The sequence below is a fragment of the Panthera onca genome, chromosome E1 (genome assembly GCF_046562875.1).
Source record: "Panthera onca isolate mPanOnc1 chromosome E1, mPanOnc1 haplotype 2, whole genome shotgun sequence".
Lineage (NCBI taxonomy): Eukaryota > Metazoa > Chordata > Mammalia > Carnivora > Felidae > Panthera > Panthera onca.
Window position 1 is genome coordinate 56,123,341 of NC_138352.1, and position 24,882 is coordinate 56,148,222.

Consider the following 24,882-nt stretch of genomic DNA (forward strand, 5'->3'; position numbering starts at 1 on the left):
GGCTTGGAAACTGCAAACTCTGGGGGGTTGGGAGCCATGCCGGCATAGGGCCTGGGACCAGGCAAAAAGACTCCAGAGGTTCTAGATTCCTAGACTGCCCAAGCTGGGAGGGGGCTCACAATTCAATGAGTTCCCCTTCCCCATTTTACAGATGATAAAACTGAAGCTGAGGAAGGAGAAGTGGCCACAAAGCTGGCAAGTGGCCAAGCTGGTTGGGCTGGAGATATGAAACCAGATCCTGGCCAGCTCAACTGCAGATGGGCTCTCCTCTCCACTCCCCATCCTCTGTCTGGGTGTCCTTTTCTCGAGCTACGTGTCCTGAGGGAAGGACCGAGGCTCTAGCCTCTGAACCAGACTTCCCTCTGTACCATGGGGTCTCTATGGAGATCCTAGCTCTCCTGATCTGTTCTCTCCAAGTATGGGGCCCCGGTGCACAAGGAGGCAGCTGTACTGATGTGCCATTGCTCAGAACACACCTGCAGCGCCCCCTGGAGGATGCTCTACCTGGGGTCTGGATATCAGCCAACCTGGAAGGGAGTTGAGCCCCCCTATTTGGGGCAGGCACAGTGGGAAGTCCAGGGCGCCAGGGAGGGGCTGGGAAGCCAAAGCTCTGGGGAGTTCTGGGGTCCATTTCCATGCCAATGCCACTTCCACTCTCCTTCTCTGCACCCATCTTGCACTCTGTACCATAGTCTTTTTCCCTCAGCAATTGTTTAGAGTACTTCTGACAGCTGTTTGGAAGGCTGTAAAACATGAGAGTTAATCATACAGACTCTGGAGCCAGACTGCATGGGGTCAGACCCCTGTTTTTCTACTTACTTGTTGTGTGACCTTGAGTAAGTTACATACCTTTCTGTGCTTTAGTTTCCCTTCCCTATCTTAACAGGGGGATAATGATAACTCCCACTTCATGAGATTGTTGTGAAGTACATGAGTGAAGCACTTAGAACCATATGGCTCGTGTTAAGTGTTAGCTTTCATTATTATGTGTAGTTTTTAAAAAGTTTTTTTTTTAAATTTATTATTTATTTTTGAGCAAGATAGAGTGTGAGCAGGGGAGGGGCAGAGAGAGAAGGAGAATCTCCCTCAGCGGATCTTCTGTCAGCGCAGAGCCCAACATGGGGCTTGAACTCATGAAACTGTGAGATCATGACTTGAGCTGAAATCAAGAGTCAGATGCCTAAACAACTGAGTCACCCAGGCACCCCTATTATGAGTACTTAAAAATTTTTTTTTGAGAGAGGGAGGGGGGTGGGAATATGAGAGAATGCATGCGAGCAGGGGAGGGGCAGAAAAAGAGGGAGGGGGAGAATCTTAAGTATCCATGCTCAGTGCTCAGCACAGACACTCAGGACTCAATGACCTTGAGATCACAACCTGAGAGGAAATCGAGTTGGATGTTTAACCAACTGAGCCACCCAGGCGCCTCATATTATATGTATTTTGTCTACTCCATCAGATACTCTCTAGAACAAGCCCATGAGATTGGGGTTTCCCTGAGGGCAGGACTATCAATTCTCAAAGAAGCCAGCCTGAACCCAGTAGAAGTTTGTAACTGAACTAACAAGGGAGCTAATGAGACTCTAAGCAACAAGCCAGGAAGGGTAAGGGCTGGGAGAAGTGGGCAGGGAGTGGGAATTTTTCTCACTCTTCCATCAGGAGCATCTTCCTGGTGCCCTGGGTGTCTAGAAGCTTAGGGACAGAGAAGGATGCTGAGGGGGAGGCATAGGTTGTTTTTCTTTTCTCTCTTTTTTAAAAGTTTATCTTATCTTTTAGAATCCAGTGTAGGGCTGGAACTCACAACCCTGAGATCAAGAGTCGCATGCTCTTCTGACTGAGCCAGCCAGGCGCCCCACAGTGGTTCTTTTTCTGGTAGAGCCCTGGGCGCCCACTCCTTGGGTTCCAAAGCCCTTTCTTGGCTGTTATCTCATTTTCTCTTGCAACCCATCCTGTGGGGTAAGCCCAATTATCTCTCTTTCTTTCTTTCTTTCCTTTTAAAATAGAGGATGAGGGGCGCCTGGGTGGCTCAGTCGGTTAAGTGCCTGACTTTGGCTCAGGTCATGATCTCATGGTTCGTGAGTTCGATCTCCACATCAGGCTCTGCACTGATGGTGTGGAGCCTGCATGGATTCTCTGTCTCCCGCTTTCTCTCTGCCCCTCCCCTGTTTGTGCTTTGTCAAAAATAAATAAACATTAAAATAAAAAAAGGATGAAAATGACCCTTCAAGACCTTAAGTGTGTCCAAGGTCACACAGCTCTTCAGTGGCTGTGCTGCAGTTTGAACCCAGGTCCTCTGACTCCAAATCCTATGCCCCTTATGTAGCCTCTCCTAGACACCAGCAAGCCGTGGGAGGCAGGGGGGAGACACTAAACCCAGTCCTCTGAGAACCTCCAGTCTGCCTCCAGAAGAAGGAGAGGAAGAAGCAAACACACAGTGCTCACTGTATGCTGGGCGATTTGCACAAGGCTCTGTTTCTGTCTGTCCCCTCCCCATCCTTCTTTCTTTCTTATCACAAAGCCCTATTTTCCAGGTAAGGACAGTGAAGCTCAGAGTAACTTTTTTCAGGTTCCCCAATAAGTCCAGTGGCAAAGCCGGGATTAGAATCCAGGTCGGCCTGATGCTCTTTCCCCTAGCATGGAAGATGGTTGGCTCAAGAGTTACCTTCTCCATGAAGTCTTTCCAGGCGCCAGATGTAGAACTGACCACTTGTGTGTCTGGGTCCCCACAGCACCCCATGTGGATGTCTCCCAGGGCACCTGTACACTTCTTAGACTCATTTTATTTGTATGCCTGTCTCCCCTCACTAGGCAGTGAGCTCCTTGTGGGCAGGGAGTGATCTCAGCCAGCTCTGGGTCCTCGAATGTAGCACAAAGCCTGTGCACAGTGTCCAGTAAATATGTGCTGCATGAATGGTGGGGAGGTGCTTCGATGATCTACTTATGTCTATTTTCCTGCCTCTTTGGAATTATCTCAGACACTGATGTTTGGCGGTGGGGGTGGTGAACACCAGTGGATGGATAGGGGTCTGGGCACCTGTCTTACCTGGAAGCCTTTCTGGATTTCCCATACTCACCTGCACTCATGCTTCACTTCCAGGTCCTTCTCTTGGCTTCAGCCCAGCCTCTCCTGCAACTCCTTCCTCCATGTCCCAGCACCTTTAGCTCTCTCAGGTTTGCTGTCAAGGGGGCAAGTCTGGCTTTGGGGTTGGAACCCATCCTTTCAGTTCCCATTTTATTCCCACAAGCGCTTCAAGAGGCAGAATAGGTGGAGATGATGTACCTCCATTTTATAGTTAGGGACAATTCCAGCTCCAAGGGGTGGTGTCCAAGTTCATACAATACGTTGGTGCCTCAGTGATGATGGAGGGGGATAGAGCTAGGGGAAGTTTTCTGAATCAGGTGCAGGCTGGGCTTCCCCTGGGGACGTAAAGAGCCTGGCTCTGTTTGCCCTTATCCAATACAGAAAAGACCCCAGTTTGTCTGTGAGATAGCAGGGAGAGAATCCCAGAATCTTGTCCTCCGGCACTCCACCCCCCCCCCCCCCCCCCCCACCGTCAGAACTCTCCAGATCTTCTGCAGTCTTGATAGTTGCCAGTAGGTGCCGTCAGTTTGCAACTTTTGTGTCTGTCCCTACAAGTTCAGCTTCCAGCCCCTCTCTTCTTCCTATCACCTGGACAGTTTACACTTGGAGAAAGTGGAAGGGGGCCTACTTGCTGGGAGACTGAAAGATCGCTGTCCTGGGAGTCTGGAAGATGGTCTCTGATCTCTACTTTGGCTTGGTTACCTTGTAGCTTTATAGGCCAAGCCAAGCCAAGCCAAAAAAAAAAAAAAAAAAAAAAATCCATGGTAGGTCACCTATTATGCCCTGACAGGCACCCTTACCCCTCAGGCATCCTGAAACCAGCTCCAGGACAGCAGAAAGCTTTGTGGGGGAGGATAGATGAGTACCTAGGGAACTGGGGACCAGAGAGAGAACCCAGGAGACAGGTCCCTACTCAAATGTTACTGTAGGGTCCCTCCCAATCCCAGCAGGACTGAGGTGAGCATGGGGGAAACAGGCACCAGCAGGATCTCACAGAGGGCCTAGCCAGCCCCTAGCTAGCCCAAATAGCAAAGCTGGTCAAATTAGGAAAAGACACCCCTACCTGGAAATGCTTGTCTGCCACCTGCTGGAAAACTGTCATAACAGCTACACAAATCTACAAGGGGCTACGAGAGAAATAGGAGTTGTGCGATGCACAACGACGGTGGCAATCTCCCTGGTCAATCTTCCTCTGGGGAGGGAGTCGGGCAGTGGAAACAAGCATCCAGGAAGGAAGAAGGGGCTTAGCACCTCCTTCCCCAGGAATTCGGTTGATACAGTTCTCTGGAAGGCAGAGTGGACCAGGGCCCAGATGAGCCCTGGGGAGATAGGGTGTGTGTGTGTGTGGGGGGGGGTGGGGGGGGTGGGAAGCTGGAAGGACAAGTGGGAAGAAAGTCTACTAACTTCTTAGGGCCATCAGGCTCTTCTGGGTCCCTCGTTGGGTGCTTGCTGCCCTTTCCCCACTTCGCTCGACTAGGTCTCCAGTGGTTGGGACTGGAAGCGCTAGGGTGGGGTGGAAAGGGCTCTGGTCAGGGAGACCGAATCCGCGGAGCCGGGAGTCCAGGCGAGGAGGTCGCGTTCTCAGTGGGGGGGACTGCAGCCGCGGGGGGGGGGGTAGGGGAGGAATCCTCCAAGGTCGGGGAATGGGGCCAAAGAGCAGCCCCTTTGCGTCTCCTCTTCTCTCTCTCCCCTCCCAGGCTCGGGTTCAGAGTCGCTCTCGGCGCCTGCCACGGCTTCCAAACTGCGCCGCTTCCTTCTGCGGCAGAAAAGGACTTTCAGATGTTGTAGCGGCGGTGGCGGCAGCGGCGGCGGCAGCGACTCAGGACAGCGCCCCCTCCCCCTAACGGCCGCCTCTCCCTCTCCCCCCCGGCGCCCCCGCTCCCCCACCTCTGGGAAGGCGCTGGGGGTGTGGCCAGGGGCCGGTATAAAGTCCGGGGGAGCCGGTCCCGGGCAGCCGCTCAGCCCCCTGTCCCCCCCCCCGCCGCCCGCCGCCCGCCGCCCGCCGCCCGCCGCCTGGGCCGGGCCGAGGATGCGGCGCAGCGCCTCGGCGGCCAGGCTCGCTCCCCTCCAGCCCGCTTGCTAACTTCCCTGGCTCCGTCCCTGTCCGCCCGCGGGGCCGCCCCGTCTCCCCGCGCCCTCCGGGTCGGGTCCTCCAGGCGCGCCGGGCGCTGTCGCCCCGTGTCCCTGCTCTCAGTCTGCGCGCCCGTTCTTCCCTCCCACGCCCCGCGCCCGCGCCCCGTCCTAGCCCGGTCATGCTGCCCCTCTGCCTCGTGGCCGCGCTGCTGCTGGCCGCCGGGCCCGGGCCGAGCCTTGGCGACGAAGCCATCCACTGCCCGCCCTGCTCCGAGGAGAAGCTGGCGCGCTGCCGCCCCCCCGTGGGCTGCGAGGAGCTGGTGCGGGAGCCGGGCTGCGGCTGTTGCGCCACTTGTGCCCTGGGCAAGGGGATGCCCTGCGGGGTGTATACCCCCCGCTGCGGCTCGGGCCTGCGCTGCTACCCGCCCCGGGGTGTGGAGAAGCCCCTGCACACGCTGATGCACGGGCAAGGCGTGTGCATGGAGCTGGCGGAGATCGAGGCCATCCAGGAAAGCCTGCAGCCCTCTGGTAAGGTGCCCCTGCCCTTGCATGCCCTCCTCGGTGTGCTCCGCTCCTAGAAGCCCTTTCCCCATTCGGGCTGGCCTGGAAAGCCCTTGAAAATCTCCAGTGAGTTAAGAAGGCGGGTACCTGGCAGGGCTGGGCTGGCATAGGACAGGCTCACCTAAGGAAACTGCTGTTGAGTCCCTAGCAGGCTGTCGCCCCCAGCAAAGAAGACTCTGTCCCAGCCCTTCATCTCCAACCTCCTCAAGGGTGCCTATTTGGGAGGAGAGGTCTCAATGGTTGTCCCGGCTGCTGGGGTAACAGTGGAACATTATGTGACTGTGACTCGGTCCAGCCACCCAGCCTGCAAGTGAGCGGCCTAGGGCCAGATAACTAGAGGATGGGTTGGGCGGTGGTGGTGGCTTTCTGTTCCTGATCCAGGGACTTCCCTCATCCTGGCCACAGGTGAAAGCCCAGGGGTCTAAGAAGCCAGGGCGTGGCCTTTTGACATCCAGGTGGGGTGGAGTGGGACATCCAAATTAGAGGGGCTTTGGTGGTGAGGGGCATCAGAGTTGCCCCTCCCTAACGCCCCTGGGCAGCTCACCTTGCTGTTTGAGAGGTATTGGGAAGACAGAGGTCTCTCTGCCAGGCCTGGGCACCTCATCTTGCTCTGGTACACAGGCACCCCATTCCTCTCTCCTGGCAGGTGTCGTCTGAGGTAGCAGAAGAGAAGCGAGTCTTGGCTCCCAGCCCAGAGCTGTAGAAACCTAACGGGTGTGGGATAGGGAGTAGAGAGAAGGGAGAGGGAGGGTGGGGGGGGGCGGGGAGGAAGAGAGGGAGAGAGAGAGAGGGAGAGAGGTTTAGAGGGCCCTTTGCCCTAAACTCATTCTTACACTTTCTCCTTTTCCGTTTCTTAGCGAGCCTCTCTCAGTTTCTCCTTATAATCGTTCTCAGTCTTTCCTTCTCTCTTATTCTTTTGTTATCTCCTGCTCTGCCTCTGTCTCTAGTTTCACGACCAACATTCCCGAGTTCTCCTTTCCTCAATGACTTCCGCCTGTTATCAGTTTCTCTTTCTCTGTCTTGTTCCCTTTCTGCTTCTCTTTGTCCTCCGCCCCTTTCTGTTGCTTTCTCTCCGTGTCTCTATCACTGTTTCTCTTTCTTTGTTCCTGCCTTTCTCTGTTACTTTTGGAATCTCTCTCTCTCTGTCTGCCTTTCTGTATTTCTGCCTCTGTTTCTGGTTCCCTCTCTGACTGATTTGTTCTCCCTCTGCCTCTGTCTGTGTCTGTCTCTTTTCCTGGTGCTTGAAGCTTCCATTGTTGCAGTCCGGATGCTGGGACTCCGGCCCCAAGCTTCCTGCCCTGGGTCCCAGACCGCTCCACTTCCTCAATCCTCTGCAGCTTGTTAGCGGAGGAAAGCAGGATGCAGGGAAAACAGGAAGGAGGTGGACCCCAGGGGTCTGGGCCTCAGGCCTCTCTGCCCTTCCTGTCCCTAGGCAGTGAGAGATGGGTCAGCAGAAAACATACTAGGAGAAATGCCAGCCTGGCACCCGGCACATCTGGGAAGCGGGGGTGGGGTGGGGGGATGTCCTGAGGGAGTAAGGCACTGATCCTGGGGCACAGATGCCAGTGCCAGTGGGAGAGGAGGGGTACTCGTACCAGACCAGATTGTGAGTGAGGGCTGAGCTCCTGGGCTGAGTATAATGGGATCTCTTTCCCTTTCTATCTGCATCCTCCACCGGCCAGTGGATATGTACCAGTTTAGGATGGCTGGTAGCCTCCTCTTCTCTCGCTGACTTGAACATGGGGCAGAAGAGCCCTTAGATGGTCTCGAGCACCCCTTCCCCCCTGGCCGGGTAGGAGCTCCCTATCCTGTAGTGGAGGAAAATCTAATCCCATTGGGATAGGGGCTCTGGGGGAAATGGTATGAAGTGTGTGATTGTCCTGTGGACATCATGCAAATCGGCCTTTACATCCCCTTGGGATTACAGGTCCCAGGTCTCTAATGCCCTCCCCCCACCCCCCGCCCTCCTTGCCTGTCCTCCACCCATGCAGGGCATGCAGAGATCTGGAGAGGGGAAAGGGCAATCCTGGAGGACCCTGGGGAAACTAGGTACCGACTTGGCAAGCTGTGTCCATGCCTCCTAATCATCACAGAAGGACTCCCTGCACCATGTGAAAGGCGCCCCCTAGAGTTGTGCAACAGCCCTGCAGGGTCTCTGGTGAGAAAAGATGGCCAGAGCTTGGGACTGATCCCCACTATTCTCTCTAGCCTTCCACTGTCAATAGGCCACTGTCCCTCCTATGTCCCAAGGCTTGGGCCTTCTTGCCTTGGGAATAGTTCGGCAGAGGGCATCAGGCCCCTCTTTCTGCTTTTTCCTCTTGGGGCTAAGCTTCAGCAGGTGACTGGGGGAGGGCAGCCACTTGGCATACCCCTTCCCTTGGCCTGCTATGCCCAGCTGCCTACTATTTGCCCCAGGAGTGGGTCTCCTTCTTCCATTTTAAGCCTCTACCCCCCTAAGCTCCCCATAGCCCTCCTGTCTCAGCTTTCCGAGCCAGAAAAGGTTGTGGATTAACACTGCTCAGGCCCCCAGAGGTGGGGGCAGGGTGGGACGTGTGCGTCAGAGGTCCACAATTCTGCATCAGTGTACTGACCCTTGACTCATGGAATCTGGGGGAGTGGACAGTGGGAAGATCAGCGTTTGGACTGGGGAGCTCCTAAACTGTGCTCTTGGGTCCCTCTGGGACAGGGTTAGGGAACAGACAGACTGGGTTAATTTTTAGTCAACGCAGCAAATATTGTCCCCTTTACTTCAATACTGGGAATCCAGTCATGTCATGGGAACAGGGCCTTCCCAGAAATTCTGTGCCTTGGGGGAGGTGGGAGGAGGAGCATGGCTGCTTAACATTTTTTCTTTAGTATTGGCAAAGCCGGAATTATTGGTGCCTCGGGTATCAGGAGTCTTTCCATTTAAAGACATAGGAGCTGCAGGGATAAGTCTGTCCTCCTTTGCCCCCACCCAGTCTACTGCATTTCCTCATCTGTAAAATGGAGGTGACACAGGACTTGCCTCACAGGCTTGGGGTGTCTGGCATGGTGTAAGAGCTCAGTCAATTGGAGCCATGCTGAGGATGGTAATGAATAAGAGGCTGAGAGGGTTTCGGTTGACACTTCGATCCTTCTCTGATGCTGGGTGGGGCTTTGGGGGCACAGTAGGGCAAGTGAGCAAAGTAGGGGAGCATTCAGAGGAGTTGAGAGGGGTAGGGAGGAACTTCGGTGCTTTTTGCTGCTGTGAACATGGAAAGGATGGGCCCGGTTTCCTTCAGTCTGAGGCTGGCAGCTTGCACAGCGGTGAGGGGATGCCCCGAGGGCCAGACCTCGAAGAAAGGGTGGGGTACTTGGCATGGGTGATCTTGGCTTCTCTAGGCAGAGTCCAGGGCGAAGGAAAAGGCCTTTCTTGCAGGGCAGGTGATCCTCCAAATTGTGGCTGAAACACCGGTGTCGGGGTGGCTGGGCCCACCCACCTCACAGCCTCACCCTGGGTGTCTTGAAGGGGACGTGGCTGGAATTGAGGAGGAATCAGGGGGATGAAACCAGGCTGCCATAAAGAGGAAATCCTGTAGCTTTGACCATGAACTTTTCAGCCAGTGGTGCCAAAGCTGTGAAGTCTTTCCTCTCTCTGGGCTCCTTCAGTTGCTGGAGCGAAGACCAAGGTTTCCCCTGTGGCTGAGTGTTGTTGGCTTGGCTCCAAGCAGGGGCTGGAGGAGATGACCTGGCCTACCTTGGAAGTCCTGCCTCCTAAATAAGCCTCCGGAGGTCAGAAGGTCAAATCTTTCGGGGCAGGGGCGGCTAGGTCTGACTCTGGCTCCTGCTCAGAGGGAATCCCACAGGGACTGGGGTTTTTCCGGAGGGCCCCACCTGGGTGAGCAGTACCAGGTGGCTGGATTTCCTGAGTAAGCTGGGAAGTAGCAAGTACGTAACCGGCTTTGGAGATGGGAAGGTTAACATTTTCAGAGACCCAAGGCTACGACCCTCACCCTCCCAAACCCAGTGCCTAGGGCTGGATCCTGGGGTCGATCCTCAGTATGCCTATTAAGCAAGGCTGGGCAAGGAAAAGTTACAGATTAAGTGGAAAGTCAACAGGCTATGGTGCAGGCAACGTGCCCTGCCCCGGGTCTGTGTCTGCCCAGGGCAGGGTCAGAGTGCCCGAGTGCATGTGGGGGTGCACGTGTGGACCCGTGTGTGCCTGGACACGTGACTGTTTGTATATGCTTGTGGTTCCTAAGTCCTGACCTGTCTGTCTGAGTGGGCAGCTATGGATATACGGTGTGTCCCTATGAGATTAAGGAAGCAACTACTCTCCCTATCTGGTGTGTTCTTCTTTGAGCTTAGACACAAGCTGGGGACAGACCCAGACCAGACCTGGCAGAGCAGCTGGGAGTTGGCATGGTGGTGTTAATGAAGGATTGATCTCCTCTGTGGAGTGCCCTTTTGGTGGGGAGAAGTAGTCTGGCCTCAGGCGAGAGGGGTCCAAGTATGACACTGATGAATCTCTGGACTCAAGTCTGGGTGTTCTGGAGACTTCTAGGGCTCTTCAGTTCTTCAAAAAAAGAAAAAAAGAAGCTTGCCTAACAACAACAAAAAAGTGGGGAAACCAAGGAGGGGGAGTCCAGGAATGCTGCCTGCTTAGCTTTCTCCAGATAATCCCCCTCAGTGTGGCATGGGGCCCTACCCACACAAGAGCATACACTATGCTTCCAGCCTTGCCCTATGGCCTGCGCGGTCCCAGGTTTCAGTGAGCGGACCCAGTTGTCCTCCTTAGAGATACCTCCTAAGGGAAGGGATAAACATTCCATATATCCATTAACACTCCCCCGAGTGTTAGTCATTTGTGAACTTCAACTTGTAGAGACTCAACATTGGAACACCGAGTTGCAGTTACATTTCTACTCCAGATCTCACTTTGTTCTTGAGGCCTTTATCACTCTGATGTGCCACACTTCCAGGGATGGGGGTGGGGGGAGGCTCTCTACTTCCACTTGCTAGAAAACTCTTCCTTACTTCTCGAACCTAAGAACATTCTGCTTGCCTACCAAGAGGAACAAGTGTCACTGTGCAAAGTAGTGCTTCCCTTTATAGTCAGGAAAAGAAAGCAAACGCAAAGAAAAGACAAACCCCTTTTTCAGGTTCCAAGGGTGCCCCTCGGGTTAGCATTATGGGCTGTGGCAATTGAGTCCTTGTGATCCCTTCCAGCCTGTCCCGAGGAAAATGGTGTGTGCTTTTGTTCATGTCTTAGCTTAGCCTCTGTCGTTCCAAGATTTGGTTCTAACTTCTTTTCTTTTCTTTTCTTTTCTTTTCTTTTCTCTTCGTTTTCTTCCTTTCCTTTCCTTTCCTTTTTATAAAATGTTTATTTATTTATTTTGAGAGAGAGACAGAGTGAGCATGAGCGGGGGAGGGCAGAGAGACACAAGGAGAGAGAGAATCCCAAGCTATGCGATGACAGCACAGAGCCCAACATGGGGCTTGATCCCTCGAACCATGAGATCATGACCTAAATCAAAATCAAGAGTTGATTCTCAACCAACTGAGACACCCCGGGTGCCCGTGGCTCTAATTCTTTTAATCTTCCATTTCCTCTTTCACTCCAATACCCACTTCCAGACTATAGCTCTGAAACACTGTGGCCCCATCCAAAAGTCTTGTGACTTTGTGCAAGGTGGATGCAGGGGCAGGGTCACTGGCCAGTCTGGGCCAGAAAGGTTCCTTGGGAGAGCCTGGATCCTGGACCTTTTCTCTGGTTCTCACCGAGGGTTTGGTGTCTATCTACTTATGGCCCCCTTGACAATCCTGGTCTTCTGAAATGTACCCGCATCTCTTGCTACCCACATCACTGGGAGGTGTTTTCCCCTTGGTTGACCCTTAAGAACTTGATGTTGTCTCTGAGACTGGAGTCCCCTCCAGACTATCCTTCTTGGGATGTTGAATATGCAAAAGGATAGATTATATCTATCTGCTCTATTTATTCCTTACCTTTGATTCTTCTTTCTAAACCAGCCCTCCACCCGTGACAAAACCTTCTTCCCATCCTTGGTGACTCAATTTTATAAATAACCTTTGGTATGGAATCTTGACAAAGCCTTTCTGAGAGTCTCGATTCCTCGTTTCCTGGTTTCCCTTTATCTACCTACTTCCCCCCACCCCACACCCCCAGAACTAGGAGAACAAAAAGAGAACTAACCCCCCAACTAACTTTGGCTAGGCGGAAAAATACCATTTGACCCAGAGGCAGCTCTGGGACTGCTGCCATGCGTGGAGGAACCTGCTAACTCCTCAGGAAAAAAAAAATCCTGACGCAAACCAGATGTAACCTTCTGTCTGGCTGCCAACATCTGGAATGCTGGCAGGGGCTTTGCACTCAGGCCGGCAGTGAGCTGCCAAGCCCAAGCGTTTCAGAGGTGGCTCTGAGCTGCAGAGAGGTCTTGCAACCTCTTTCTCCAGTTCAGGCCTGTATTCCAGTTTTGGCTGCCTGCAGGGTGGAGTGGTGGTTACAGTTCTGGGACTTCTGGCTCAGGTTATTCTTGAGTTCAGGTAGAGTCTTCAGGAGATCCCAGGGAGAGTGTGTGGGTCCAGCCTCACCACCTCCTATATCCAGATTCCCCAGTGCCCTGCCTCTGGGCCATAGTTGTGGACTTTCGGTGGGGTCTAAAGTCCAAGGATGGGAGATGTCAAGGTGGGGGACTGAAGTGATGTGTGAGGATGTTTTGGGTCCTGCGGCCACACAGTGTTTTGCACACACATGCGTGTGGGTGCACACTTTCTCATGCAGGCAGGCGGACACACCCACTCCCGCTTCTTCTTCCCTGTCTAGCCAATGGGGAGAGCCCTTTGGGCCAGATTTCTCATCACTCATGGAAACTCTGAGTTTGGCCATTTGGAAGAGGGGCAGCAGTGCCAACAGATCTGGGGATCCCCTGGCTGGCTCAGCCAGATGCTGAAAAGACCAGGAAAGGAGACAGGAAGAGAGAGCAGACGGAGAGGGGGATGGTAGGAGGAGCTGAATGGAGGGGGGTACGAGATCCAGGGGGGAGGCCCCTGCCTGCCTTAGACCTCCCTGCAGGGCCCAGGGGACCCTCCTGCTGTCTGCGCAGCTGCAGCTGGTGACTCATCTGAGGGCTGGACTGGGTGGGGTGAGGGACAAGTCAAGGATGTTAAGAAGATTTTCTCCTCAGGAATCCAGGAGAGCAGGGAGGAGACAGGGGTGTTGTTTTCACCACCCCCCCCAGCCCAGGGTCCCCCACCCTTTCTCAGAGCCAGGCTGGAGAATCCCCTAGAAGAAAGCAGGTGGGAGGCTGGGTTGGTGTTCTGCCCTGTCCTTTCCCTGTGCTGACCTCTCTCCATCTCGGCCTGACTGCAGACAAGGATGAGGGTGACCACCCGAACAACAGCTTCAGTCCCTGCAGTGCGCATGACCGCAGGTGCCTGCAGAAGCACTTAGCCAAAATTCGAGACCGCAGCACCAGCGGGGGCAAGATGAAGGTCATCGGGGTGCCCCGGGAGGAAGCTCGGCCCGTGGTGAGGACCTCAGCCCTACAAATGCGCGTGTGCACAGGCACACACACGCCACCACCACCACCAATGGATCTGGACTATGTCATTCAGAAACATTCTTTGGATGCCTACTGTGTGCAAGATGCACCTAGTATGCGTCATCAGGACCAAATCCTCATTTCATTCCTTGAAATTCCTTTCCTGGTCATCAGTTGTATACGTTGATGCAGTTGAAGTAATTTTTAAGTACTGAAATACTTTTGTACTGGTTTGTAAATAGCGGTTGCCCCAAACCTCCTGGTGTTTCTTAGCCCTTCTCTTGGACTTGCCACCCAGACCTTTTCAGTAACTCAAGGGCTAATGCTGGCCACAGCAGGGGGCCTGCCGACCTTGCTCCAGGGTCTGGTTACTGTCCTTCCTGATGGGGGGTTCCCAGTGGATCTTGCCTAGGTCTTACAAGTCATTAATGATATGATGTCAACTATCCCTCCTGCTTAGAAATCACCCCCTTCCCAACCATCTCCATAGGGTTCCACAACCTCTTTCCCCACAAAGTCCTTTCCATTCACAGTCCTCCTTTTTAGAAGCTCTTTGGCTCAAGATCCTCTCTTCAGTGTCCTTCTGCCCTGCCCACCGGTGTCCCCTGAACCCATTGGGCCCTGCCCAGTCTCTGGGCCTTGAGCCTCCTTTCAGGTCCTTCAGTTGTGAGCTGACCTCCAGCCTTGGTCTTCCTGCCTCTCTCCCTTCTGCTAAGCTGTTCCATCCTCCCTTCCTCCAGCCCCAAGGCTCCTGCCAGAGTGAGCTGCACCGGGCCCTGGAGCGGCTGGCCGCCTCACAGAGCCGCACCCATGAAGACCTCTACATCATCCCCATCCCCAACTGCGACCGAAATGGCAACTTCCACCCCAAGCAGGTGGGTCTTCATCACTGCTGGCTCGGTCCTGACCTGAGTTCCTGGGGGCATTCCTGGTCTCTCCACAGGAGATCCTGGTCCAGGATGGAGATCTCAGGGAGGGGAAGACCTCCCAACCCAAACCTAACCCCTTGGGCCCTCCCTCAGCCTCCTGAGCCTCAGCTTATTTTGCCCACCACACTCATTTTGGAAGTGAGGAAACTGAGGCCCGAAGTCTCAGAGTGAGTTAATGGCAGACCAGCTATCCTGCTTCCCCATCCAGGGCTATTTCCATCACCTCCGGATTCACCATTTAGCACTCCTGTCAATGTCTACCTCCCAACACACTCTCATTCCCCCTGCTCCATCCTATGAGTAGTTCTCCTTTGTCATAGAATGTCTTAGGTTTCATCTTGGAATGGAGGGGCTCGGTCAGGAAGGGCTAAGGAGGAAAATCAGCCTGCCCCTTCCCCCAGGCTGAGTAACGAAACCACCTGGGGTATAGCCAGATCTGACAGCTGGGGACAGGAGCTTTGGGTGGAAACAGAGGAAGAAGGGGGACAGGAGAGAAAACACGAATGCAGAAACCTCCATATTCCCTCATGCCCTTGGAACACGGGTTCCTCTGATAAGCCCTCAGGAGACTAGGATGTTCAGCAAGGTTGGCCTGCCTCAGCCCATCTCTGACCCATGAGAAGTGGGCTTACTTGGGAGGGTGGCATATCTGGGCAGAGCAGCGGGGTGCCTTGTGCTGGGTGTAGCCTGGGGAATCCTGGCTGGGGTCTTCTTCAGCTCTTTGTGGGCACAAACACATGCATTCTCCCACTCTGTGCTTTATAGACAAATCCGCAAAATGGGCTGCCACTTTGAGGCCTAGACAGGAGGAGAAGGGCTGCCTCCAGGTCTGCAAATCCGAGGCTGGCATGAGAAGGGTATGGGGTGGTGTGCAATGAGTGGACGACCAGAAAGGGCTCCAGAAACCAGTGCCAAACCTGTCTGCAAGCTTTATCCCAATATAAACTTTATCCTTGTCCCAATTTTTAAAAACTGTTTTCCCTAATTAAAAAAAATGAATAGACTTTATTTTCTAGAGCACTTTTAGGCTTATAGAAAAATCGAGCATTTGTCTAGAGCATAGACAACATACTACAGACTACAGACTACAGACTACAGAACTACAGTGTTCTCATCTACCACCCCCCGCCCCGTCAGTTTTCCCTGTTAACATCTTGTATTAGTGTGGTATATATGTTATCACAGATTAAGGAGCTAATATTGACACATTATTATTATTATTATTATTATTATTATTGTTATTATTATTATTATTTTAACACTTATTTATTTTGAGAGAGAGTGTGTGTGCGAGTGGGGGAAGGCAGAGAATCCCAAGCTCTGCGCTGACAGCATGGAGTCTGACTCTGGGCTGGATCCCATGAACAGTGAGATAATGACCTGAGTCGAAATCAAGAGTTGGATGCTTAACTGACTGAGCCACCCAGATGCCCCCATTATTATTATTATTATTATTTTTAAATTTATTTATTTGTTTTGAGAGGGGGGAGGGGCAGAGAGAGAGAGAGAGAGAGAAGGAGAGAGAGAGAGAATCCCAAGCAGACTCTGAGAGGCGGGCTTGATGCGGGGCTCGAACTCACAACCATGAGATCATGAGCTAAGCTGAAATCAAAAGTTGGACGCTCAACTGACTGAGCCACCCAGGAGTCCCTAGTGTTGATACATTTATTAACTAAAGTCCATAGTTTACATTAGAGTTCATTCTTTGTGTTAATTCAGTTCTATGTGTTTTCTTCCCCCAATTTTTATCCCACTGAAAGTTCTGACGCTTGACCCTTTATCTCTAGACCAGTGCTGACCTCTGAGACAACCTTCACTTCCTGGGCAAGTTCTCTCTACTTGACCTTTCCTTCTTGGCCAAGATCTCTTTATGCCGTGGGCTCAGAGGGTCCACGATTATGAAAGAGCCTCTGCCGTTACAGGCCATCTTGGATCAACTGTCTGACTTGAGGGCTGGGCTGGGGTTGGGGCAGGCTGCCTGGGAACTGACTTCTCCCACCCTTGTCTTGACAGTGTCACCCGGCCTTAGATGGGCAGCGCGGCAAGTGCTGGTGTGTGGACCGGAAGACAGGAGTGAAACTTCCAGGGGGCCTGGAACCAAAAGGGGAGCTGGACTGCCACCAGTTGGCTGACAGCTTCCGCAAGTGAGCCCTGCCAGGAGGCAGGGGGCTCAGTGCTCCCTGTCACCCCATCCCCTAGAGGCTGCAGAGCTGACCTGGAGCCTGGGTCTGAGTCCTGGCTCTGTCTCTGGCCCAGAAATTTCCCTTTGTGTATGTATGTGTGTGTGTATGGGTGTGCCCTTGGGGTGAGCCAAAGCCTAGGGGTGTCCTCTCTGGGCTTAGATAGCCTGAGAGGTCTGAGAGTGGCAGTAAGGAGCCCTTGTGTTTCCAAATTGATCCTGGACTCATTCATTCATTCATTCATTCATCCAGCCACTCATCTAAAAACATTTATTGACAACATACTACAGGCCAGCTCTAGTTTTTAGCCCTGGGGGCTCTTATTCTGACTTTCTCTGATTTGGGGATGTGAGGCTACTTCCTCTAAGCTGAGCATAAGCTTGTGGGGGAAGAGGAGTCTCATGTCCGGAATCAGAGGAGGGAGGTAGACATGTACTTTGACCATCGTTCCTTGTACCATTGTCCCTCCCCTCAATCTAGTCAGAGGGTGGAGGCTGTAAGGAAGGTGTGGGTGGCAGATGATTCAGTGGTGAGGAGTCCCAGACCCACTCCCAAAGATCAAGCCTGCCAGGGTGCCCTTCCTCTCTTCCTTAGTTCCCTCCAGGGGGAAGGACCTATAGAGACAAGCCCAACTTTGGGTCTGGTGTGCTGTTTACTTGGTGGCCTGGCAGCCCAGACCCTGCTTTGGGGGAGGGAAGAGGGTCAGAAGAAGGCATGTGGGACAGAGGGCTGTGGAGGTGGGCCCCATCTCTGAACAGTCAGGGTGGGAGGAAAGAATGTACAATCGAACTGCATGTGCCTGATGGAGAAGAGACACACATGCTCGGGGGTGAAGGACTTGCCCGGTGTCCTGCTTCCTCCCCTGTTTTCGTCACAGCCACAGAGTCACCAAGATGACTCTGTCCTTCTAGTGGCTCCCTGCCTGTGGCCTTGCCTCCTTCCCTATACCTCCCTACCCTCCAGGCATTTCTGGCTTGACTGGATGGAAGGAGACTTAGGGACCTACCAGTTGATCATGATGTCTTGTCTTTTTTTTTTTTTTTTTTTAACAAAACAGAACAAAACAACAACAAAAAAACTAGGCAATTGTGTTTGGTTGATTTATTTATAATCAGAGACAGGGGTGCGCCAGGGGTGGGAAGGCGGGGTCATCATGTAGTCCCCAGACCTGTCCTACATGGTAAAACAACTGCAAAGAGTCGACCAGCTCATCTTCTTCCCTGCAGCCTCTTCCCAGGGGGCTTCCCTAGAGTCATGCTGTCTGTGTTCAGACTCCGGTGAGCAAAAAATGGCTTCTGAAGGAAGACAAGCAGAGGCAGCCCTGTGGGACCAGAGCTGTTTCTGGGATCATCTGGTGTGTGAAGCTGGGCTATTTCCTAGGGAATCAGGCAGACTGGATTTGCATCTGGATTTGATGTATTAATTTAGTGAAGGAGACATTTCCCTGAAGTTGGGGAGAGGGGGTAGACTCTCCAACGCATTCCACAGCTCTGACTGCCTAGATTCCTTAATGGGGTGGTTGTGTTGAGATTTGATTCTGCAAGGTTAGGAGTGGGGCCATCTTTGATCTTGCTGTCCTGAGCTCACCAGGCTGTGGGCTCTTGGTGCCAGACCCAGATTTTGTGCCCATGTGGTATGACTGGATTTCTGGTTGTGTCCCAATGTCCCTCTTCCCCATCTCTGTGTTCTGTGTGTGTGACACTGATCTGGGTGGGGGCCCCTTCTCGGGAGGTCATGGGCAGGGTGAAGGCCCTGTGCACCAAGTGTGCGGCACTCTGGGGGAGCCCCCTCCTGATGGGTTGTCTTCTGGGTTCCTAGCCCCTCCCCAGTTCCAGAGGCACGCCCAGGCCTTTCGATTTCATTGGCCCCTGATGAGGTGGCCCCTGTACTATCTGTATCTTGAAACTGGGGCTGCAATCCTCCTCCCCTTAGCTCTGCCCCAGTGGCAGCATTCCGCAGCCATCTGGTCTCCCTGAGGCACCACAGGACACTGCCAGCAGTAGGAGATAACAAAGTGACCTTGGTTCCCTGACCACCCTTCATGGAATCCAGTACTTCTTGGGCTGAAGCCAAGGCATGTTGGAGTAGCATATCAGCTTTCACTGACACGTAGACCCTTAAGTTCTAGGTCCTTAAATCAAATAAATGTAGGGATAGCATCTCTTTCCCTAAAGCATCTTTGTAAATTCCCCTTTTTTCTCCAGCCCCCTCCTCTCAGTGCTGTACCTTGGCAGTGGGCACTAAGAGATCCTTTTCCTTTCCTGGGCTTCCAAAGAAAGCTGGATCTGCTTGGGAAGTAGCTGCATATATGGCCTGGGGTATGCCTCTGTGATATTTGTGGTATATGTGTGTGTGTGTGTGTGCGTGCACGCGCGAGTACACACATGCGTGTGAATATAGCAAAGCGATGCCTTTGAATGTACAAAGCGAGACGTGAGTGTATGGGCTTTTACAGGGCATGTATACCTGATCCGGGCGTGTGAAGAGGACACACTAATTTGAGAGGCATGTCTGCGTGGGTTGTGAATCTGAGTGTGAATGTGTGTGATGTGAGGAGGGAGGGACTAGAGAAATTCACAGAGTGTGTTGCTACTTCCCTCCTGGCTGTGAATGAGTGGCCTTCACTCATTAGGCATCCCCACTGCAGGATGTGTGGGGAGCTCTAGCACCAAAGAATAGCAGATGTGCACCTTGAGAGAGGGAATTCAACATCCCACAGAAACACTGCCCCCCACCCACCCCTGGCGCTTGCCTCCGCGATCCCAGAAGCAGGTCCTAGGTGTCCAAAAAGAAGGAAATAAAAGCAGCTCTGTGTCACGGTGGACACCCTCTACCACTGCCAGGCTAGAGGAAGTAAACTGCCCTGGGGAGTGTCACAGCAGGGAGAATCAGGCTCCAGAGAGGAATTGCTGGTCTCATTTGCACCTAACGCCACCCCCACCCCCCCATCACCGCCCCAGCCATGACCTCCAAATACCCTTTAATGGTCACTCTAATAGTCACAGGGCATTGGCATCTCTGGCAGAAGTGGAAGGGAGGAGGTGGCAAGGACTAAACTCTCGTGTCCTGGTGGCGCTTACCCAGATAAACTTAAAACTGAGGTCCTTGAGTGCTCCGCTCTCCTCCCCAAGAAGTGTTATGCCCCTCCACTGTGGCTTGGAGTGGGGGTGGGGGTGGGTGGGAGGCACCCCATCAGGATCCCTTAGCACATTGGTGCCCATCTACATACATCAGGCATTTGGTTTCCATTTCCCAGCTCATTAGTGGAGATCAAGCCCTGCTGTTGCTGAGGGTTGGGGGCTGGGTTTTCTGCTGGCAAGCAAGCAGGGTGGGAGTAGGGAGAAAAAAGGGGAGACTTGGACAGACTCCAGTATTGGATTCAGGCAGGGGCATCTCTGGAGAGTTGGCCAAGCTTCCTGGCCCCTCCTCCTACGAAGGCCCCTGGGTTCCGGCCACTGCAAACTCCTTCCAGGAAAAGGCCGCTTGTCCCAACCCCTCTGCCCTCTGGGCCAGACTGGGCTATACCAAGCTGCTCCAGGAATGTCATGAGGCATGCAGGACTTGGGGTGCCTGCTTGGCCCCCCTTCCTGGGGAGGGGGAATATGGCTGTGGGGTAAATGACCCTAAACATTCCCAGCCAGAGAAACTCCCCCTGCATTCCAGACTCCTATGGCAATGTCACCTCTGACCTAGAAGGAGAAGGCAAGATGATGTGGTTGGATGGAGCTCGGAGGCAGGCTGACAGCTGGGATGCTGGGTCAGTTGTGGGTTGGGTTGTGGGGTTGTCAGAGGGAAGAGGGGAGGAGGGGGGGTTTGTGAGTCAGGGGAGAGGGTCAATAGGGTAGGAGGCATATTCATGGGGGAGGAGGGAGTTAATGGGAACAATAAGTGGAGGAGAGACAATGGGGCAGGACTTTGAACACACCCACGGGGGAACAGACACCACTTCAGCCAGCCAAGGGTCTAATTAGATCCTCACTGTCAGAGTGATCTGTCCCCTCTATGTCTGAGGCCCCAGGGGCTGGGGAGAGGTAGGGTCAGGGAGTAGAAGTGGGGGTGCAGAGGATAATTAGAAACATTCTCTACTGAGTGAGCAGGCGCCACCAAGCCCACTTCTCCCCTCACCGCCCTCCTCTCTTCCCCAGGTCCCCCACCCCCTTCCCTAGGACCCGGACATTTCCAGCCAGACTAGGGGAGGGGTTGGTGGAGCCTGGGAGTAGAAACCCAGTGGGATTGGCTTCCCGGGCCCTTACACAGTCTCTAAAGTGCAAACAACATATTTTCGCCATGCAACGGTATTTAATTACACATAAAAACAGAGCCATTAAACTGAAATTAAACCCTTGTTGGAATCACTTAATTCAGGGCATGACAAATTGCTTTCAGTGGAGGCGGCAGTGAAGTCCCCCAGGGAGAGATGGAGATTAGCGGCTTCCATGGCTGGCTGGGTCCCCTCGTTCTCTTTAAAGCCTGGCTCTCTTGCCAGCTCTAAATTCTGAAATTGGGATCAACCCTCTTCCTAAAGACCACCCAAGCCAAGGGAAGCCTCTAGGTTTGTTTAGGATGATAGAAATGGAGGTTTGGGGAATCTCAGAATCACTGTCCAACCCAGTTTTAGACAACACTCCTCCATTTTATTGATGGGGAAGTTGAGACCCGAGTGCCAAAGTCCTCTGGAACCAGGATTAGAACCTTGGCAACAAGCCATGCCCAGGAAGGCTGCTTTTTTCAGGCTTTGTATCCTTTCATCCTGGACCTGGAGACAGGAGTTGGGACTGAGCAGGTGAGGGTTCCAGAACGAGAGCAGGCCCTAGTTGGGGAGGGTAGGTTTCTCCAGGACTGGGCTCCCACCTGATCCAAGTCTAGAGATGGCAGGGAAGCCAAAATGGTGGCTCTGGTTGCTTACCACCTGGGTGAGGTTGGGCAGGTGGGACTTTCTTCTCCTATGAGCCATAGTTTGCTCATCTGTTGAAGGGGTTGGCGATTCCTGTTAAGACGGGTGGGTGGGATGCTTGAACAGGGCTTGGGGCTGAGTCCAGTAGGTGGACCTATTAGACTTCCTTCTCAGGACCTCTGCTTCCCCATTTGTGATAAGATCCAGTTAGGACCTGGTGGTTTCTAGGACCTTCGCTTGCTCTGACTCTCTTCTGTTTGCAGCCCTTTCTTCTCCTTCCAGGCCCCTCTTTCCTTAGGTTTCTCTCTCTCCTCTGTGGTCTGCTCTTCTAACACGGACAGAGGTCTGGGGTCTGTACTACTGCCCCCTAAATTTCCCCTGCCTCACCTAGTCTTCCAGTGACTGTGTGAGGCCCACCTGGGAGGTGAAAGGAGATCACATGGGAAAGGGGCTGCACTCTGGAGAGGGGCTGGGGGGTGGAATGTGTGCACAGCCTCCCTCCCCCATGTGCCTCTATGATCTGGGACCCTGCTCTCCTGATTGAAACCAGATGGGTCTACTGCAGGCCGGAGGCATCTTAGAAGTCCATTCTCTCAATGCACCCCGCCCCCCCTCCCAAAACAGGAGTTGGGTATAGACTAAGGGAAGGTGGGGATGTGGGGGCTTCTCTTTGCTGGGGCTAGGAGAGAGAGGCCTTTCCCTTTTCCCTACTCTACCCACTAGTGGCCTGTGAACTTTTCTATTAGCTCAGGAAGGGTGGCAGTGGGACGCTGGCCGGCTGAGGACAAGTCTCTCACTGAGGCTTGGGTGGACAGCAAGCCCCCTCCCCATCATCCGACAGCCTCCTCTGGGAGCGGCACCCCCTCCCCCACCTCTGCAGTGAAGTTCAGCTGTAGGCTGTCAAGTAGGGGCTGACTATGTCTGTACCCTGTCTCCTGCAGTGGCCTCAAGGTCATTCCCCTTCCCCTTGGCCTCCTAGGCCTTGGTAGACAGAGAGGTTCCTGTGTTGGGGGTTGGGGTGGAAGGGCTGGGGTCCAGGGTTCCCGTCATTGCAGGCCTGGCAGCGACCGGGCCGCAGATGGCTCCCCCGCCAGCCTGGCGGCCAGCACAAATGCTTTACAGCTGTACCTCTATCGGCTTGCCCCGAAGAGTCTAGAGACAGAGGCAGGAAGCTGGGGGACCCAGAGGGGCACACATAGATTGCTGGCGTGGGTCTGAGACAGGCCAACACAGCTGCCCGGCAAAGCCAGGTTGCTGAGAAAGCGAGAATGGCAATGGAAACTGGGACCCTGAAACTGCAGAAAAAGCGTCCTTACATGCAGGGGCTGGAATGGAGGCTCCCTGGGGAAGGATCATGTTGGGGGGGTGGGTGCTGCCAGGGCCAGGGCTCAGGGGCCCGGCCTGGCTCCTGGGTCCTGGTCCCTGAGCAGAGCCGGAGCTTCTAAATTGGAACAGCAGGGAGGGAAGCCCAGTCTTGTCCCTACCCAGGGGAAATTGGACCAGACTGCTCAGGAAATAAATTGAATTTTCCAGCATCATGGAAGGTCGGACAATAGAGGTTTTTTCCCCCAAAAAACATAAGAAAAAAAAAAAGTCCAGTTGCCTTTGGCTGAGCTGTTGCCCAACTTCGTTTCTCAGCCTCAGTTCAAGGCTTCCCATTCAAAGTGACATGTGACTGCTCAGTGACCCTGGCCTGATCGCTGGCCCTGTGAGGGGTCAGGCCAGGCCATCCCGGAACTGTGACCACCCCCACCTCCGAAAGCCCTGGGCAGGTCCCGCCCCATGCAATGAGGGAGAGGCTGTGGTAAAGACAAAAACCCTCCCCCAAAGAGATTTTGAATTTAGGGGGCAGTGAGTCCTAGATCCCAGGCAGTAGGCCCAGAGGGGTTTATATTGAAATGTAAACTGAGACTTGAAAAGTTTTGAAAAGTTTTCTTTTTTGGGGACAGTGGTGGGGAAGGTTGCCTTTAAAATGCAAAGGGTTTTTGTAAACCCCTGCATGGGGATGTTCTTGGGGCTCTAATGAGGGGAGCAGGCCCACAGGCTGGGGAACGGAGGGCCAGCCTCCGTTTACGCTGTCTGCAGACGGTAGCCTTGCAGAGGACTCTGCGCCCTGGCAGAGGAAGGGAGGGTCAGCACAATCCAAAGCAGAGGGCAGGTCTGGAGTGGGGGGAGAGCAGAGGCTGCCCCCAGGCAGATCCCAAAGTTCCAGGCTGGGAGATAAGGTGGGGGAGACCACACAGGAAGCTCTGGGGAGAGCCCCGGGGAATATCTCAGCTGGAGAGGAGTGTGTATGGGGGGAGAGAGGGTGGCTCTAGCCTGGTGGCTGAGAACGGTCACTATCAAGAAGACCAGGGCTGAGAGCAGCCTTTAAGGTCTTCTCTAGTTCACCCATTACACAGTGGGGGAAACGGAGGCCTAGTGGGGTCTGTGACTTGCTTGTCTGAAGGCATAAATGAGCTGGTGGCAGCAGTGGATTAGAACTCAGGGCAATGTTCTATTTGTACCATCTCCTGGGGAGTCCCAGGGGGGTATTTGGGCATCTACCTTTTTTCCATAAGAAAGGACTCTTCAGGTACCAGAAAGGGGAAGCTAAGTAAGGCTATAGTTGGGGAAGAAGGAAGGAGGTCCTGAGGGAAGATTTTGGGATTCTGGGTGGGAGGTTATAGGGGGAGATGTGCCACTTTCCAGGCAGAAAGAGGGAGGGGCGACTTTGTCAACATCCGGAGTGGCCTGGGGCTAGGGACCTAATCCCTGATGGAAGAGGAGGGGTTTGGCAGAGACACTAGGAAGAGGGGCAGACAACCCTGTCCTGGTGAATGTATGTAGAGGCAGGGGATTGGACTTAATGACCTCGGGTTCAATAAGCTTCAGATGTCATCATTATTATCATCGTCACCGTGGGTTTGGGTCCATATTGCTTGGGTTCAAATCTCGCTCCGCTATTTATTATGGTTGCACCCTGGGAAACTGACTTAATCTCCTAATCCACAATTCTATATGTATCAAACAAGGTTAAGTAATGGTACTTATGCAGTGGTGTCGTCAAGATTCAATGAGCCCACGTATGGCAAAGCTTCTAGCAAATGCTACAGGCATGATGTGTGCCAGGCACTGTTTTAGGTGCTGGGAGTTCAGCTTTCCTCATGGAGCTCCTGCTCCAGTGGCATGGTACTTGGAATATATTGAATGCTCAATGACAGATTGATACGAGTGCCATCCTTCTCAATAATGCACGTTTGTACATTCACGTTCAGTGTCTCTTTAGGCTTCCCACAACCTTAATTTTGTGAGGTGGGTATTATAGTGCCCAGAGAAGTGACTTGTCCTAAACCATGAAGCTTGTCAGTGGCAGTGGGGACCTGCCACTCAGCTCTGCCTGACCACCCGGGCTTCTAATTCTTGATGCAGAAGAGGGAAGTGTGTGTGTGTGGGGGGGGGGGGGGGGCGGTGAACTAGGCAAAGATATGTCCCATCTCAGTGTTAATGCGGCATCACATCTCATGTTGTAGAGGAGAGAACATCTTTCCCGGGGCACATACAGACCTCTTCTCCATTCCCTGCCCAACCCCGGTGTGCCTAATCCTGCACCGCTCACACGAGAGCTCAGCACACGTTTGGTGAATGAGTGAATGATAAA

At 53.5% G+C, this 24,882-nt stretch overlaps 1 protein-coding gene and 1 long non-coding RNA gene across 7 annotated transcripts in view; one reads left to right on the top strand and one right to left on the bottom strand.

Moving 5' to 3' along the window:
* The window catches only part of LOC144614302 (uncharacterized), a 21,313-nt gene extending 14,942 nt beyond the window's left edge, over window positions 1-6,371 (bottom strand). For 2 of the 6 annotated variants that reach the window (XR_013551974.1, XR_013551973.1), the window contains exons 1-5: window positions 6,261-6,371; window positions 5,838-5,930; window positions 4,487-4,838; window positions 4,146-4,209; window positions 3,075-3,176 (exon numbers count right to left, since the gene is read on the bottom strand). This is a non-coding gene — a long non-coding RNA (uncharacterized LOC144614302). Of the gene's footprint in view, window positions 1-266; window positions 744-3,074; window positions 3,194-3,272; window positions 3,792-4,145; window positions 4,210-4,486; window positions 4,839-5,837; window positions 5,931-6,260 lie in introns of those variants that run through there. The other 4 variants (XR_013551976.2, XR_013551975.2, XR_014136079.1 and 1 more) reach the window with 4 other exon arrangements.
* IGFBP4 (insulin like growth factor binding protein 4) lies at window positions 5,034-17,391 on the top strand. The gene is made up of 4 exons (XM_060646137.2): window positions 5,034-5,683; window positions 13,068-13,225; window positions 13,980-14,114; window positions 16,182-17,391. The coding sequence occupies exons 1-4, from the start codon at window positions 5,335-5,337 to the stop codon at window positions 16,314-16,316; spliced, it is 777 nt and encodes a 258-aa protein (XP_060502120.1). The 5' UTR covers window positions 5,034-5,334; the 3' UTR covers window positions 16,317-17,391.
* Window positions 17,392-24,882: the final 7,491 nt, after the last annotated feature.